This window comes from Triturus cristatus, chromosome 11 (assembly GCF_964204655.1).
Source record: "Triturus cristatus chromosome 11, aTriCri1.1, whole genome shotgun sequence".
In the NCBI taxonomy this organism is placed as follows: Eukaryota; Metazoa; Chordata; class Amphibia; order Caudata; family Salamandridae; genus Triturus; species Triturus cristatus.
Window position 1 is genome coordinate 1146636372 of NC_140594.1, and position 19183 is coordinate 1146655554.

General features: G+C 44.3%; 1 protein-coding gene across 1 annotated transcript in view; it reads left to right on the forward strand.

Moving 5' to 3' along the window:
* The first annotated feature begins 553 nt into the window (after positions 1–553).
* LOC146788606 (uncharacterized) overlaps positions 554–19183 on the forward strand; it is a 126047-nt gene continuing 107417 nt past the window's right edge. Inside the window, exons 1-2 of the mRNA XM_085633177.1 lie at positions 554–635; positions 1328–1582. Of these exons, the coding sequence (XP_085489303.1) occupies positions 554–635; positions 1328–1582 (337 nt within the window). The remainder of the gene's footprint in view (positions 636–1327; positions 1583–19183) is intronic.

A 19183-nucleotide genomic window follows, 5' to 3' on the forward strand; every position in this document is an offset into this window, starting at 1 on the left:
AAAACTAAATGAAAATTGCAGGGAAGGCACGCACAATGTGTGCGTATCACAGGGAAGAAAGCGTGAAAAATTTCTACTAAAAGACTATACATAGAAGGCACGCACCATGTGTGCCTATCACAGTGACACGATGACGCTACCGCTGCAAGCAGACAAGGATGGATCTTACTTGTAAAACAAAGTTCGTAGCAGGATCTGGAGGCTGCTGACCGGCTCTCTGAGGACTGGTGCGCCGGCAATACGCTGCAAGAGGCGGGGCTGAGCGACTTCAGGAAGACAACGCCTCCACGGTTACCAGCTGACTAAACCGCCTGAGCTGACAGGAATGTGGCAGACACAGCAACACAGCGACTCCCGGTAGGCGCCTGCACTCCGCCGAAGACACCACAGCACTTCGGGACCCACCAGACCAGGGTACAGCGCTAGGGAGACCACAATACGGCAGAGCCTCAGGACTTAGGAAAGTCTCCGGCGAATGAAATCAGGCCGACAGGCTGTTCCAGAATACACCTCCTCTCGCCTCACAAGCTCCGTGAAGGCTGGGCGAGGAACAATGAGGCTGGGTCCGCACAGCACAGCAGAGTGTAACAGACTTCAAGCTTTGACAAACTATGAAGCAAACGGATCAGGACAAGGTCTGTTTCGCACTTGAGCCAGTTACAGGAGAGATAAATCCAAAGGGGAGATGACCAGCTGCCCCCTCCGCAGGTCGTCGCCAGTGTTATATTGAAGAAAAAGTCACCAGACAGAAGGTAAGAGAGACTCTGTTTATTCTAGTCATCCGCTCTCCTAACATAGAACACTTCGTTGTCAACATTCTACTGTAAGCTCTCTTCACAGCCGTACTAACAGGGCAAGCAGGGAGGGGGGCATGGACTGTACCGCTAAGAACATATAGTATAAGAGATTACAACAACAGGTTAATTCTCAGATAAGAGGATATTTTAACAGTACTTAAACACTGTATCAGTGAATAATTTTGGGAAACGATTTTCTAGAAATAATGTGAATCTGTTACAGTTGATCGCAGTTAGGAGTTAAGAATAAGTGATCATAATCGAAGGATTTTAATTCAAAATCTATTTTATTGGTCTTTTGGGAATTCATATTCTTTAGGACAAGTCTCAATTTTTTATTCCAAAATCAAAGCGGTGATGGTGTTAGGAAATATATTACTGTATTAGAAATCTACCATTCTGTATATTGTTGCTGATGACAGGTTACTTTTAAACCTTTTATCTATAGTTTATGTGTTAGGAAAAAGATTTCTGAAAATTATGTAAAAAGTTCTGTGAGTGGTACTTCAAATTCTATTTTCTTATTTCAGTACCCAATGTAACCAACAATTTAAATGTAACAGCTATCACCATTGATTCAATTTCTTTGAGCTGGCTACCACCGACTGGAAACAAAAGCTCTTATTTAGTGCAAGTTTTAGGAAATCCAGCCTCAACTGTGACAACGTTGTATGAAAATGTGTCCATCACAAATTTAGTACCTGGCAACCTGTACACATTCAAAGTCTCTGCTGTGAGTGGAAATGGTCTACTGGGAAATAGCAGTCTATTATCGGAATTCACAGGTGAGCGTTTTCTATATAAAATAGGCATAATTTTGATAGAAGTGTCAATATTGCATGTAAATACACTTTTTTCAAGTTTACAAAATGCACGTGTTCTCTGCATGCATACCTGCAACTGCTGAGGATAATCCAATTTCAACAAGCAGAGACCTTGCCATCTCTCCTTATCAAACCTGGAGAATAGGAAAGTGTTATTTGTCTGCTTGTTTGAGGTTTTTAAGTCTTGTAGTTGATCAAGAGGGTCATTTCCAGCCAAAATTCCATACAAGGGAAATTTTCAGGCCAAAGCAAACTGGATTTTGGTAGCACAATTCTGTTTAGGCTTTGAATTTAAACTATGAGATATCATTTCACAAGAAAATATATTGTGTGTTTGAGAAAGTTACTTATTTCACCGGTATTCCTAATTAGTTCCTGTAGTATGCCTGATTAAACTACATTAGCAATAGATTTTCAGGTGTAATCTAAGGTATAATGTTTAAGTATAAGCAATGTTTAATATAATGAGAGTTTTACATGAAGAAATGTGACTAAATGTTACATTAAAAATCATCTTTTATGTTTTTGAAACTGTTATTCATCATTAAATTATATGTAGAGATATGTTATCTATGCTTGTTTCCTGGTAACTAAAGGGATCCTTAACACATCAGGACTGAATGTTCATGCCTTCCCAAGGTGTGAATCTATATACCTAGCAAAGTGAATGACCACAAATGTCTAAGAGGAAGAAATACGTTGTTGGATTTTGAACACAAGAATGCATATACACTCTCCCTGCTAGCATACTTGCACAAAGTCAGAAATTCAGATTTGCAAGCCCCATTTACCTAAATGGACTCCTCATCAATTTTGGAGTTTTTACTTCTTTTTTTTTTAGAATTTCTTTTTTGTTCGGGATATGAATGGCAGCATCATACAATATAAGTTTACATCTCATTGCTGCAGTTTTAAATTGCAAATCTCTCTTGCCGGCTATACATGATACCCGGAAAGCTGCACATCCTCATTTTTCTTCCCTCTTTAGTTCTTTTGTTTTTCTCGTTTCTGAACAACAACAGCATACCAACAAAAACATAGTACTGTTGCAAAACAGAAAAAATAATCAAGAATCGAAATGAGATTTCACTTTGAATTAGTTTTTTTGTTCAGCTGTGTTGGAGCAAACAGATTTAATTTTGTTAAGTCAGTTTCCTCTACAGAAAAGTTCTAAAATGAGTTAGTTATTATCATCCTCATGAGAATACCTATTTAGCTTTAGAGTTGGTGAACAGAATGCTGTGGATGCAATTTGAATCTCTGTACAAGCGGATTATTGAATCTAAATACACTTAGCATTAGCTTAGTGCACCTTTCAAATTCAATGGAGAATCACTGTTTACTGGCTTCATCATTATATGTGAAGATCAACCCAAATTACTAATGGAAATGAGAGCATGCAATCTATTAACCCCTTCAGCGCGGCGCGGATTACCGCGCTGTGCTGAAGGGTTCTTGCGCGGGCGGGGCCGTGACGGAGCGGTTCCATCATGCGCACAGCGCGACCGACGCGCATGACGGAACCGCTCCGTCACAAGCATCGAAAGGGTTAATTAGGGCATATGACAAAATATTTCTGTGAACTGATTTGTAAATATAGCAATACAGTTGAAATATTTGTATTTGCATAGTTGTTGTATTTTTTCACTTCTTGTTGAATGAAAATACTTGTTGCAAACTGTCTTCAGAGAAATCAATTAAAAGGACCCTTCATATAATCCCATTTTAAGAAAGAACTGTTAATCTGCTACAAAGTAACTCATTTACACATTTTTCAAAAACTAGCAAAGGTGCTTTTCATAAAAATTATCAGAAAGATCTAAAATCCATTAATCCTATTTGAAAAAGATAAAATATATCAGTCAAATGCTAAAAATATATAAAAGATACTAACTTTTCTGAGATTTCAGATGATCCAATAGAAGGCCATACACAGTGTGTGACCTGGAAGTTATATAGGTTTTTAGTAGTATTCAAATAAAAAAAATTAATAAGAGCAGTTGGAGTAATCTGCCTGCCCTGAGTTGTAAAATTCCAGTATATCAGAATATTACATCATACAGAAAAGTAAAATATATGTGTAGTCATTGTAAGTAAATAAGCTAATCTCTGAGCTGCCACATATTTTACAAGGCAGGCTAATTCTCTCTTAAGTAGCTATTTCATTAGTGCTTGAACACTGTGTCACTGATACATTTTATGAAAAACTTCTCTAGACATAATGGGAATACGTTACAGTTGATAACAGTAGGGGATCGAGAATAAGCTATCATTATTGAAGGTATTTAATTGGAAAACTAATTGATCGGTCTTTTGGGAACTCCTATTCTTCCGTACAAGTCTCAATTTTCAATTCTGAAATCAAAGAGGTGGTGGAGTTAGGAAGTATTTCACTGCATTAGAAATCGTTTCTGATAACAGGTAACTTTTAAACCTTTTCCTGGAAATTATCTGTTAGGAAAAATACTTCTTACAATTATGTAAAAGGTTCTGTGACTCGTACTTCACATTCTAATTTCCTATTTCAGTACCCAATGTAACCAACAATCTAAGTGTGACAGACATCACTATTGATTCAATTTCTTTGAGCTGGCTGCCACCGACTGGCAACAAAAGCTCCTATTTAGTGCAAGTTTTAGGAAATCCAGCCTCAAATGTGACAACGTTGTATAAAAAGGTGTCCATCACTAATTTAATACCTGGCAACCTGTTCACATTCAAAGTCTCTGCTGTGGGTGGAAATGGTCTACTGGGAAAAAGAAGTCTATTATCGGAATTCACAGGTGAGCGTTTTCTATATAAAATAGGTATTATTTTGATAGAAGTGGCATTATTGCATGTAATTACACTGTTTTCAAATTTACAAAATGCACGTGTTATCTGCATGCATACCTGCAACCGCTGGGGACAATCCAACTTCAACAAGCAGAGACAATGCCATCTCTCCTTATCAAAACCGGAGAATACAAATTTGCTATTTGTCTGCTTGTTTAAGGTTTTGAAGTCTTTAAGTCAATCCACAGGGATACTTCCAGTTCAAATTCTACACAACGGCGATTTCTAAGACACACCAAACTGGATTTCTTTTAGCAAGGTTCTGATTAGGCCTTGAATTTAAGCTATTAGATATAATTTCACCAGAAGATATCTTGTGTGTTTCAGAAAGTTAGTGATTTCGCAGGAATTCTTAAATAGTCTTTGTAGTGGGCCTGATTAATATACATTAACAATAGAGTTTCAGGATAATCAGAAGAATATTGCTTAAGCATTACCAATGTTTAATATGTTGGGAGTTTTACATGAAGAAATGTGAATAAAGACTAAATTAAAAAGCATCTTTTATATTTTTCATAATGTTATGTATATTTAATTAGAGGGCGTGGCTAACCGCCGAACATGGTGATAGCATACTTTCAGAGCTCCCATCCCGGGGCCTGGCATCCACGCGTTATCAATAGTCAATACATGGCATTGGTCTGTACAAGCTCAAATAAACAGCTGTTGAACCCTGAGGACTGCAAATCTTCTTCAGAGATGCCTAAATCCTATGCCCACTCTCGCGGTAGCAGACGGATACTGAGGCGGCACCAAAATGGTAGATCCCATCTCCCTCTGACACAAAGTGGACGCCGGTCTCTCCTCGGGATGGGGACCGATAGTTTCTGTCCCCCCAGAGGAAGCACCCTCACCTCCCAAGTAACAAAGGCGGTGGAAGTTCGGTGAGCCAGAGGTCGGGTATCGCTGCCGACGCCTTGCATCTTACACCCTCCTGGGCTTGCTCGAGTGACTGCAGCGGAGGGATTGCACGACATCAGAGCTGTGGGGTACTCCATGATGCAGACACACCGATAAATGACCCAACTTGTCGCAGCGTTAGCTAGGAGAGAAGGATCGGACCAAACTGACCTGGCCCGTGCATGCCGTTCCTCTGGGGTGGGAGGTGAGAGACCCAGCCTGAACGCGAGGGAGCAGGGCGCGTGACCTACTGCCGGTAGATGTCACGGTAAGGTAATATTTATTATATGCTTAACTAATAAAAACCATTGCATAAAAAAAGGCATGATAAAATTGTGCAATTAATGTGTCCATTGCTTTGTAAAACAGACAGTGTTGTCACGTCACTATTTCATTCATGTGAGATGCTGAGGCCGTCTGTAGATTTTTCCTTCGTTCCGGGTCAAATAGAATTAAGTCTCTTGTAGCAGATCCAAGTTTCTATGGTCTAAGTCTATGATTAGGTTGTTTATTTTTTACTTGAACATAATTTGTTTCAGTTCACATTTACAGTAGGCGTAGGTTTTTACTCTTTAAAACCATCAGGTTGAGCTTTAAAACAATCAGTTAGCACTTTCCAATTAAAACTACTTTTTAAAATATGTGTAAAATGCACAGGAATTTGTAAGTTGCTATCCTTTGGTTCATTGTTATATTCCTTCTCTGTCGCTTTTAGTTTCTTTCCCGCCTCGTCGAGGAAGCGAACTACACAGCAGGCCAGCCGGATATCCTCACCTTCAAAGCAGGCCTTAATTGCCTGTCTGCAAGTCCCAATGCGTAGTCTATTCAAGGCGGGTTTTAGTATGGATCTTCTTTCCTTGTCTAAGCATTTGCATGTGCAGACAATGTGTAGAATGTCTTCCTTAGCCTCGGCACACAGTCTGCAGGATGTTTTAGACTGAGGTTGTTTCCAAGGCGGTAAATGCAGCAGTATAGGTAGAACGCCCAGCCTCGAAGTTCAGAAATGTTTCTTTTTTGGTCCTGGTAAATCCAGTCCCTAGATAGGTTTGCGAGGAGCAGTTTTTGTAGCTCTGAATGACAAACCATCCATGTGCTCTTTCAGAGAGGGAGGCTTTGTCTTCGAGATTGGATATTATTTTTACTGTTTTGTTGACAAGTTCCTTAAAGGTTTTATGGACTCCAGTTGTATCCCAGAGAGCTTCTAAGGCCAAGCTGGCCAAGGACTCCATTAGATAAATCAGAGCAGCAGTCTTTTTTTCGATTAAGTTTGTTCCATAATAATTCATTTAGTGAGCCTGGTACTGCTCCTTTGATTTTATGCCAGCATTTCAGCTCCCTTTCGTGCAATTTGTCGTTTTGAAATACCGAACTCTAACCTGATTTGAGCTGGTGATGTATAGCCTGGGAGGTTACAAATAATTCTCATTGTCTTCGATACTGTTCTGTCTAAGGTATCAGCATCTCTCCCTCTGAGGCACTCGCTTCCGTAGGTGATGGTTGGGAGGAGGTTTGCACGGATTACCTGTAACAAGGGAGTAAGGCTTGGGCCATTTTTTTTATTTAATGTTTTTAGTGCAGCTGCCAGCAGGATTCCTTTGCCTTTTATAGATACTTTTTGCGGGAGAAATGTGCCTTTAGTGTCCAGAATTATGCCCAAGTATTTAAATTCACTGACAATATCGAGCTTCTTCACTTCCTGAACCCATTGGAAGTGGTGTGGTTTATTTTTCGAGTTGATAACCATCATTTTAGTTTTGGTCAGATTTATTCGTAGACCATTTCTGTTGGAGAAGTTGCTTGTGGTATTTAGCAGGTGTTGTAAGCCAATTGGAGTACGACTGATCAAAACCAGGTCATCAGCGTATAGTAAGTTCGATAGGGGGAAACCGCCAAAGTTTGGGGCATGATGGCTGCACTTATCCAGTTCTGGCGAGAGGTCTGCCAAGAACGGGTTGAACAGGATGGGCGCCAGCACACACCCCTGCTTCAGACCCGTAGTTGTCGGGATTCTCCATGATATACTTTCTCCAGCCCCTAATTTGATTTGGATCCAAGTATCACTGTGTAGAAGAATCAACTGGTTCAGAAGTTTGCTCCTAATTTTCATTCTGGAGAGTTTTGCCCAGAGTTTGTTCCTATCAATACTGTCGAAGGCTGCGGAATAATCAATAAAGCACAAGTATAACGGTCATTTGGTGAATTTGGTATCATCTATTAAGAGCGATAATGCCAGTATGTTTGTCGATGTGCCCATACTTTTCTGAAAGCCTGATTGATTAATAGGAATAGATGCTGTTTCCGATGCCCATTCTGTAATTTCTTCCAGCAGCAGCCCTGCATAATATTTAGCATCATTATCTAGTAATGCAACTAGTCTACAGTTTTCTACGATGTTTAAGCTGCCTTTCTTATGTATTGGCGAGATGATGGACCCTTTCCACGTTTCCGGTATTATCTCTGTTTCCATGATGTGCATGTAAAGTTCGGATGCCCAGTAGTCCGGACCTCATTTATATAATATCGTTGGTATACCGTTCGGGCCAGGTGCTCCCTCAGTTCTGCCCTTTGCAATTCTGCTCTTGATTTGTTTTGATGTAAGTGCCTGTTAGGGCTTGACTTCTTGCATACACGGGACTGGGACAGCCCTGCTGTTCACCAGGGGTTCTTGTGTATTAGTTGAGTTGTCGCTGTTGAAATGATCCCAAAGGTATTTGGACCAGTCCTGTTCTGTAATGTAAGAATTTGCTCCAAGTGACCTTGTGTTCTGTAATCTCTTCAGTGTATGCCAGAACCTAGCACTGTTTTTTGCTTTTGCATCGTAAAAGATTTTGGCCCATGCTGTTTCTGTGCTTTCACTGCGAGCTTCCCAGATGAGTTTTTTCTTGATGCTTTTTAGTATTCTGAGTTTAGCTAAGAGGTTAGCGTCTGGCCCGGCCCGGTGAAGCGCACGTGTTGTTTTGTTGATTCCTTTTTTTAATTGTTTTAATTCCTTTAATTGTGATCCTCTCGAAAGATGATTTTGCGAGCTCAGTGGTGGAGAGTGGGACCTGTGTCAGGCCGCGACCACTCTAGTTGAGTCCCTCACTTCTTCGTTGGTGTGTAATATGCCAAGAGTTTGAGTGAAATTGCCCCATGATGCAATTACATTTGTATTATCCTTCTTTTTGTCCTCCCAGAGAGTCTTTGCCTCAAGCTGGAAGCTCTCCAAATTAGACATTTTGCATTTGATTCTTCTCAGATTTATTGTATACTCTGTGCATAAGCGGACTGGTTGCTCAGAAGATGCGGTGCCATAAGGATCCAGAGTGATCTCTTGAGGGATGTGGTCACTGTAATCTGAGATTTCTATCCTAAAGTTGACTATTTTGCTGAAGAGGGAGTATGACTTGAAGGTGTAATCAATTGTTGTGTTTCCAAGGGTGCTGTAGTATGTAGCTGCCGGCGGGCGATCTCCCTGAAAGCGCCCATTCAGTGCCACTAAACTTAAGTTTTCCAGGTCTCTGAGGAGTTCTTTGGCTGTGCTAGTTGGCTTGCCCCACTTGCTTGCTTCCTGATGGGGGATCTCCCAAACCGAGAAGTGCTCTTCAACAATTTCTTCTCTTTCTTAGGGCCCTGTTAGAAGCATGTTGAAATCGCCTGAAACTAGGAGGTTTGGGGTAGATTCTTCCTCCAGTAGTCTTGATAAGACAGAGACCAAGGTGCCGATCACGATCCGGTAAAAAATATCCCCGTGCGACTCGTATCCGGTCTTTTTACCGTACGAATCGTACGAGTGCCGTACGAACTGGCAATCACGATTCGCATGGTAAAAAGTCCATACGAACCGCATTGGGAATCATTCCCCACACGTCCTCGGGTCGGAAAATGTGTCCGACACGTCCTCGTACAATTTACCGTACAAATGTGAAAGGTGAAGTCCGACCGAGGAATCACGATCCATCCTGTGCGTCCGAGGTTACAACCGGATGGAAAAATCACCGTCCGCACCGAACTCCCATAGCAACCATGGAGACGTGCCCGCATACGCGCCGACCCCCCCCCAGCCCCCGTAGGTACGCGCCGACCCCCCCCAGCCCCCGTAGGTACGCGCCGACCCCCCCCCCAGCCCCCGTAGGTACGCGCCGAACCCCCCTGTATGTACACCCGTGTACGTGTCGAACCCCCCGTGTACGTTCGAGTTGAACCCCCCCGTGTACGTTCAAGTCGTACCCCCCGTGTACGTTCGAGTCGTACCCCCACCCGTGTACGTGTCGAACCCCCGTGTACGTTCGAGTCGAACCCCCCCCGTGTACGTTTGAGTCGTACCCCCCGTGTACGTTCGAGTCGAACCCCCCGTGTACGTTCGAGTCGTACCCCCCCGTGTACGTTCGAGTCGTACCACCCCCCTGTGTACGTTCGAGTCGAACCCCCACCCGTGTACGTTCGAGTCGAACCCCCCCGTGTACGTTCGAGTCGTACCCCCCCGTGTACGTTCGAGTCGTACCCCCACCCGTGTACATGTCGAACCCCCCGTGTACGTTCGAGTCGAACCCCCCCGTGTACGTTTGAGTCGTACCCCCCGTGTACGTTCGAGTCGAACCCCCCCGTGTACGTTCGAGTCGTACCCCCCTCGTGTACGTTCGAGTCGTACCACCCCCCTGTGTACGTTCGAGTCGAACCCCCACCCGTGTACGTTCGAGTCGAACCCCCCCGTGTACGTTCGAGTCGAACCCCCCCGTGTACATTCGAGTCGTACCCCCACCCGTGTACGTTCGAGTCGAACCCCCCCCGTGTACGTTCGAGTCGTACCCCCACCCGTGTATGTACGGTGCGTACCCCCAGTGCGTACACGGGTGGGGGTACGACTCGAACGTACACGGGGGGTGCGACTCGAACGTACACGGTGGCGTACGGCTCGAACGTACACGGGTGGGGGTACGACTCGAACGTACACGGGGGGTACGACTTGAACGTACACGGGGGGGTACGACTCGAACGTACACGGGTGGGGGTACAACTCGAACGTACATGGGGGGTACGGCTCGAACGTACACGGGTGGGGGTACGACTCGAACGTACACGGGGGGTACTACTCGAACGTACATGGGTGGGGGTACGACTCGAACGTACACGGGGGGGTACGACTCGAACGTACACGGGGGGTACGACTCGAACGTACACGGGTGGGGGTACGACTCGAACGTACACGGGGGGTACGACTCGAACGTACACGGGGGGTACGACTCGAACGTACACGGGGGGGTACGGCTCGAACATACACGGGTGGGGGTATGACTCGAACGTACACGGGGGGGTACGACTCGAACGTACATGGGTGGGGGTACGACTCGAACGTACACGGGGGGGTGCGACTCGAACGTACACGGGGGTTTCAACACGTACACGGGTGTACATACACGGGGGGTTCGGCGCGTACGTACGGGGGCTGGGGGGGGGTCGGCGCGTACTCACGGGGGCTGGGGGGGTACGGTGCGTACCGGGCCACCTACTCTGGTCGATTCACGCCGTACTTCGCTTTTCCGGCACTTTTTGGGTGCCGTGAAAATATTGCCGTCCGGACTGCTGTCGGTTCGAATCGTAATTCCTGGGTCGTGAAACGCTGCCTGAAAGCGTCCCGACGTCACGTCGCAGCATTCCCGGATCACATTCGTATGTATATTTTCGTCGGTCGGTGTTTTTTACGATTCGTACGGAAATGGTGTTTCCGTGCGAATCGTAATTCCATGTTTGTCAAGTTTTACGACCGGGTACGAGTCGGACGGGGAAAACGCTCCGACCGACGGTTCGTACCCGGTTTTTACCGGATCGTAATCGGCACCTCTCTGTTTGGCACTGTTTTTTTTGTCCCTTGGATGAAGGTAAGTATTGACAAGTATTAGCTGCTGATTATCTGCGAGACCTGTTAGTTCCAGCTTAATTGCTTGTATGCCATAAGTTGTCGTTGTTGTCTTAGATAGTTCCCTGGCAGTAGACATTGTTTTAATGGAAGTGAAGATTACAAAACTTAGATTCCTTGCAGGCCGGGAGGTGATATGACTTGTACCCTTGGATATGAGGAGGCTTAACCAACCAGGTCTCTTGCAATAAGATAAGGTCGAATTCTTGAAAGTAAAGTAGAACATCTTTATCCGTGGCTTTGGACCCTAGCCCATTGACATTCCATGAGCAGAGCCTTAATTGTTGCATATTGTTAGCTGCGTTTCTGTCCTGTCAGGTGTTTCTTGGTCGGGAGTTAATGGTTCGTGATGTCCAGGACCAGCTGTTGTTAATCGTATTGTTGTTGCTTATTAACCTGGGGTTCCAAGTGTTTGTTTCTGTGCTGCAAGCGTTCCTTAAGAACTGATTAAACTTGTCTTGTGGTGCCCATGTTCTCAGACTTATGGTCAACATATGGCTGCAGCTCATGTAGCAGAGGTTCTGGGTAACCGATTACTTTCTGGTGCTTCAATCTTATCCCCCAGGTATTGAGTTGTTGTTTTTCCCTCATTATACTTTCTACTACATCGGGTGATGCCCTGGTTGTTTTAGTTATTTCTTGATATGCCAGTTGTGTTTGGCAGACAAATTCCACAGACTCCAAGTCGCTTGAGGCTACTCCCGTTAAATTGCTGATGCTGGTTAGTAGTCGCAGAATGTTTCTTCTATTTAGGATATCCCCTCTCCCTTTTGATTTGTAATCTGGAATAAACAAAATTATCTTTGACTCTTTCTGTGGTGACTACCTGTGGCCAGCCCCTACCTCTTGCGGCTCCTTGGTAATCCCAGGATTTGTCAGAGCCGATTGTGCTGATTCATCGGATGAGAGATCTGTTCCTCGCCCAGCTTCGTGAATGGTATACGGTATTTTCCCTTGGTACTGTTCAGCTCCCTCTTCTCCATGTGTGTCAGGTTTTGCCTCCCACCAATTATTTTGTGTATTTGATCCTTGAATTTTATGCATGAAGCTCGTGGCTCCTTGCGGTAGTTCTTGGTGTGATGATGTCGCTTGATTATGTCTCTCTGTAATGTCAGCATTGGTTGTTATATTTGTTGGGGCTGCAGCTTTTTTTATCTACTTTAGATCGCCAAGGAGCTACCCAATAAGGATCGGTAAAGTTTCAAGTTTGTCTATGATGGCAGGGCAGGAGCAGCTTGAGTGTGCAATTTGGGTGTCATCTTGCACTCTCTTGATGAGATTGCTCATTTCTGTCAATCTGTTGTCGATGTTTGAGACATGGACCACCAGGAAGTTTAGGAGAGAGAGTTGGATGTCCATTTTGTCTGAGAGATATTGCATGGCTTTAAGTGAGAGCTGCATAGTATTGAGGAGTGATCCCCATAGATCCTTTGGGCTAGTTGAGTGATCCTCCGTTGGGGAGTCTATCTGGGTTATGATTGGTTCAGCCTGAGGTATGTCTGGTAGGTAGGAGGCTACCAATTTTGCCCATTCCTTGGCAGAGAAGTAGGGTGCTTCGTTTCTATCATCTTTATGGCTTCCTAAATCTGGGTTGTTCTCCAGGGTGTTAGTTTGTTCTTCGTGTGTATTTGGTTGGTGAACCCCCTCTGTTGGAGACCCAGTGGGGTTAAACATTTTACTTGGTTTTCCTTCCTCCGTATACGCCGACAGATGCTCTGCTGTTTCAATGTTCATTTGGAGTGATTTTAGCATAGGGAGGATGGAGGGATGGTGACATTTTGACTCTGCAGAATCTGTAGGTCCTCTAGCCGGTATGTGGTCAGGCCTGAGTTTGATTTTAAGTTTTGGTTAGGACCAATCAGGATTTTTGGCTCTAGAGGAATGTTCCACTCGTCCTGATTGCTGGGGGAATTTCTTTCTAGGTGATCACCTTCCTCTTTGTCACCCTGATCACTATTGAGTGATAGGGATGGCATGATTGCCCGCGGGCTCCATACGTTCGTGCCTTCAGGACCACCCCCAGTGTCGGTGTCAGTACTTGTGGCCAGGTTCTCGCTTCCTTCCTCCTGACGCAGTTCAGCCCTTTTCTCTTTTGCAGGTTCTTGTACTAACTGTTCTGGGGCTGCAGCAGTGTTATAGTGCTCTACGTCTCTTGCTGATCTGTCCTTCGCTTGCTTTAGATGTTGAGCTTTGTTTGACAGAGCAGGTGATGGTATTGGTAGTGGTGGTGGTGGTGGTGCTATATCTGTTAGGGGTATGACCACTGGGGGTAATGGTGATGGAAGCCCTTTTGATTCAAAGTTGTTGCTGTTTAATATGCCCCCAGCATCCTTTAAAAAAGAAAATTTCATATATATTTTGGGCTGGAAGCTGGTATTGGTAATCTTTACTGGTGTTACTCCTTTGATTGCCACCAATGTATTGTGTGCCAGAGAGGAGTTAGGGGTAAGAGGTCCCGTCAAGGTTAAGCCTTTACCAGACTCACCCAGAATGTTGCTCTTTTTTTTCCTATTCGAGAGGACAGTAGAGAGTGATCGCCTTTCTCTCCCCGACCTTATTTTTTACTGCTCTTCTTTGTGTGTTTAAGTGTGTGTTGAGCGAAGCTTTGCGGAATTAAGGGGTATTATCAAGAAGATGCTTCTTAGAGCTACAAGAATCTCTCTGTGCACTAGGGTGGGTGTGCTTCTTGTTTTTGGCTTTAAGCTTTGTGCCTAATCTTAGTGCCCTTGCTTCCCTGCCCCAGACCGTTCCTTGGTCCCCGATCCTTAGCCCTTGGCCCTTAATCCTTGGGCCTTGGACCTTGATCCTTGACCCTTGGCCTTTGTAGCTCCTCGTTGCTGTTACTTATTACTTATTGCTTATTGCTTGGTGTTGTTGCTGTTACTTCAAGTTGGAGTGGACATTTTGAGAATGTAGTATGTAGTATGATGTTTTTATAGTGTTTTTTTGAGAAACCTCACAGGCAAGGAGCTTTCGCCGAGGTCCGCTGCTCCCGTCAGTGCATCAATGCGGCAGAGACCACCTAGACCATCTAAACATTAGGTGGGAGATTGGGAGATTGTGTAGGTCCAGCAGGGCAAGGAAGGCGTTGAAGGGCTCTAGTTGGCCTCCCCTCCTCTGTGTTTCCTCTATATTTCCTCTACATGGGCTGCATTTGCTGTCGATACCTCAAGGCTCGGGTGCTTCGGTGTACCAACGCCTCAGACGACGGTGCCTCAGAGACTTTTAGGTGTATTTTTAGGTGTAGTTTGGTGTAATTTGGTACTGTCTGGCACAGTTGTTGATGGTGGCGCCGTTTCTCGCAGAGGACACGTGCAAGGGACACAGCACAGGACAGGACAGGACTGGACGTGCGTGCGTGCACAGATCCCCTCCTTGGGCTTGTCTCCTCAACCCAGGCCCAAGCCCAAGCCCAGCCAGCCAGCCAAACCAGTCAATCCGGTCAATTCAGTCCCAAACAGGTAGAAAACCAAGCAAAGCAGCAGGAGCAATAGGAAACTGACGCCAAGCGTCGGGCCCCCAGCTCGTGTTGGCAGAGACGTTTTAAGGCAGGGGCAAAGTGGGCTTTGGCCCAGGGCCCCCACCTCACAAGGGGCCCCCGGCCCCCTTGCAAAGTCCCACTCCCAGCTACTAATCAAAGCACAATGCAGCAGCATTTTGTGATTTCATTTACCCAGACTGTTTTTTTAAAAAAGAACCTGTCCAGTTCAGCAGTCCTTGCCTGCTTCGGCCCCACTCCCTCCAGGTAAAAAAAATCATCTCTGGCTGAAATGTTGCAATTTGTGGTTGAGATGGGCATAGCATGCGCACTAAACTTCAGAATTCATTCTGCGCATGCCCAGCTCGATCACACGTGCCATTTTTTGTTTCATTTACGAAAAGTAACTGCAGGGAAAAAGATATTTCTTTGCTGCATCACGTGTTTCCTTGTGAGGCCCCGGGGCCCGGGCCGTGCACCAGACCAGAACTCTTCAAGTCGTCACCGAAGAGGAGGACAGGTGGCTGCTGCTGCAGGCAGAGTGAGTGCACTGTGCACAATAAGAAGTCATTACTTGCAGCTTAGTCAGGCCGAAGCCCCCCCAAAGCAAAGGTGAGTGCAGCCAGGGCAGTGTGCTCACGGTACTGGGGAACCAGGTTCGAGCCTCAGCATCGGCTCAACATCCTGTGATCCTGGGCAAATTACTTAATCTCCCCATGACTCTTAAAAGTGACTGTGTCTGTGTGTGTCCTTGTGTAATGGAACTGGTGGTGCCTACGTAGAGCGCTCCAGAGTCCAGCACCTTTGGGTTGAGTTTGCGGGTGTGGAGATCCAAAAAGCGGCTCGGGCTCCCGAGTACTAAAATTTACTGTGGACGGCATCGGCGGCAGCAAAGAGAAATCACAGCAGAGCTTTCAGGGCCTTGTCAGGGAGTGAAGCCTTCCAGGAAACAGGACAGCGGAAGAGAAACGAGCAGGGCAGGAGCCACACTGCTATTCAGTAGAGAAAGGGCGATCTCAAGTCGGCCCAATGTCATGTGAAAGATTTGAAGACCTTCCTAGCTTTTGATCCAAGCGCATGTTGCATTGTGGGAGATGTAGTACACAAAAACTCTTGCCATGTGAAGTGCGCTTAAGAACAAGAAGCCATCGCATGGTTGAGGGTGTCACGTGTTGAAAGGGAGGCTTTTAGCATGTATGAGCTGGGAAGAGGAGGGTGGGTAGCAAGAGAATAAATGGCAAGACTGGAACTAGAAATGAAGGGAGTAATGGAGACTTATTGCGAGCATTCCTTCCATCATCTTTTGTGTGTTAGGTGCTTGAGGAAGAACAAACCTAATTTCAAAGATTCGAGAATGTTTTTACTTTATAAAGTGCTTCTATAACATTGGATGCTGTAAACTAAAAACAAAACATTGTGGTGTAACCAGATGTATATATACATAGTTACACAAATCAGCGAGAATTAGGGAGGTTGAAGAGTAAAAACAGGTAAGTGGAAGAGTGATATACAGTATGCTCTATAAATCGTTTAAAAAAATACCAATACCTTTGCACAAAGACATATATTGAATTACCCAGAGTCACACAATTATTTGGTCAATTACCAAACCTGAAACTAGAAAGTAGGTACCGAGCTCAGCGGGGCTGCTGTTCGTTGCAGCACTATGCTTTGATGGTGCTATGACCGACCTGACTCTGTTGCACTGCAAGGTATTCTCAAACTCACTGGTACTCAATAGTCCTATTCCATTCCAGCTAACTATGCCAAGCTTATTCATCTCTGATTATTCAGCTCCTAACAACCAGCTGAATACCTAATCGTAACTGCATAGAGACCAGACGAATTGACATTAAAATGATGACCATCGTTTGGAAGGTCACATGGGACATTGCCACTGTCATTGGGAGCCTCAGCCTCCATCCTCGGAAGCTCTACAAGGTAACATGCATTGGCGCTATTTACAAGCACAAGAGAAGGAAGAGAATAAAATACTTACATTTGGTATGGGTGAGTTGAAAAAAGAGAGTTAATGAGCCATTGTGTGGAAAAAGATAAGCTGTGGTAGAAAAATAAAGGGCAGATGATGGGATGTTTGGAGATGACTCTTGGAATGAGATGAATAAAGATCAAGAGACTGCGACAGGTCCTGATGAGGCAGCATGCCTACCAGACATTGCAGTTGCCAGGTCCAAGCCAACCTTTCTGGGCATCCCCAGATTATGTAAATAAGATCCAATTACCCTTTGTGGACATACAAAATATCAACCATTGATCCAGTTCTTCTGGGACTACATTGCAGTACCTTGTGATTAGAAAAAAGGCGGGCCGAGCAAGAGTAAATGAAAGCTATAGTGACGCTGAACGATTGAGGTGGTGGGCTGGAGGCTGCTAAATTGACTGGTCAGTTGTGCAGGGAGTTGCCAAATAGCTCTTAAAATGAAGTTCAGTCACCAGTATGAAGAACAAGCACATGAGAGCTAAGATTGAAGGTCATATTCATGGTGGTGGTGAATGGGTCCAAGAGAGGGGGCGATGACAGATGCACTGTTCAGTGGAATCCAGTAAAATAGGTGCACATCCATGGAAATCACTCAGCTTAGTCCAGAGAAAGCAACCAAATCTCACATATTTTAAAAGAAATGTGAAAACAAAACTTTCAGAGTGGTTTTCCGTGCCTGCTCTATATCCAATGGACTACCTATCCCTCTAGTTAGAAGACAGGGCCCCATGTCCAACTCCTTTGTTTCTGGGAATTAAGAAGGTAATATGAACCAAATTAATTACTGGATCTTGTCAACTCTCAGCACTGGTAGTGACTCAGTGTAAGAATTCCTGCTGCAAATTTGGACTTTGAAATACCCTGCGCACTACTAAGTGACTCTATGCCACAAGCCATCATTTCCCAAATTAATATTTAAAATTAAAGAATATATATTTATTTGGGAGTTTTATATAGGGCTAACTAGACCCGAGGGCATCAGACTGCTTTACAAGACAGAGCATTGATAGAAGGATTCAACATAGTATAACTGGAAGGAATAAAAACGAAGCAACATAGCATATGAATCCCAATGAGAAACAGATGATCCAAAATTGTTCATCAGAGGCATTAGTGACAGATTGAATGCTGAATTGGGTCAGGCGACCATATCGAACTATCCTGTTGGTCTAGTAGGCTCAGGGTGGCGGGTTGAAGTATTTGTTCAGTAGTAGAGTTTTGAGATTCTTTGTAAAGCGGGTATAGGAAGGGTTTCAGGGAAGGTCTTTGGGAAGTGAGTTCAAAATCGATGGAGCATTACCAGAGAAGGAATGTTTCTGGGATTTTTTTCAGTTTAGGAGGATGGGAAGGAGTGAGTCGAATCTTCTAAAAACCCGAGTTCTACCTGCTCTCAATAGTTTGTTTTCTAAATATTTAGGTCTGCAGTGTGGAGGGCTTTGTGGGTGATACAGGCTGCCTTGAAGATGCATCTTTCTTCAATTGGGAGCCAATAGAGACTCATGAGAGCAGATGAGATCTGGTCCAATCTGTTGGTGTCTGTGAGAAGTCTAGCGGCTGCATTTAGATATATTCATAGTTCAGCCACAAGTGATAAGGGAGAGTCAGGATGTGAGAATTTGTACAGGAAGTTTTGCAACATTCAAACTCGGGCAATTCAGGAAATCGAGAAAGAAATTTGGATGGTTCTGTTCTTAGGATCTCTTGATGTTTGATGTCATACGCTGAAAAACACAGAAAAATTCGATTTGCATGATTTGTCCACAACATAATATATTTTTAAAGATTTTTCACCAACAATAGTAGCACAACAACGTTGTTTATCAGCATTTATCAAGGGGTTTATCATGACACGATGGAATCAAGACACAAGTAGAAAACACGGAGTGCAAATTAATATGGGGAATACCCTCCATCTATATTTCGTTTTTTCCATGTTATGTTACTTATTGTAACTTTATCTTGTGTTATGTTTGCTTCAAAGTTTGACATAGGGAGACACACTTTATTTTGGCTTCTCATACACAGTGCAGGGCATGCTGCTTGACCGAAAAGCAGGCACTCTAGCACTATTTCTCAGTTCCCATGAAGTGTTGTCTTTATAGATTTATGAATTCTCACAAAATGGATGACAAGATAAAAAGCGAAACACACTAAAGGGCTATCAGTCAAGGAGTTAGTAATCATTTAATTGGTCTAAAGGTGTGCCTCCCTAGCAAAATATTTGAAGCAAATGTAATTCATTAGCTGCTATTGAGGGACACAGTAGGGGTGAGTGCACAGCATAGTGCTGGAAATATCTGTCCTGACAAACTCTCTTTTGCGTGATAGTTATGGTATGTTATGTTGTGTTTTTTAAAAACATACTTTATTGAGATTTTTCATGTTAAACAACAATACAGTTCAAATATATGTTATGATATATTATGTTAGGTCGTGTTGTGTGATGTAATG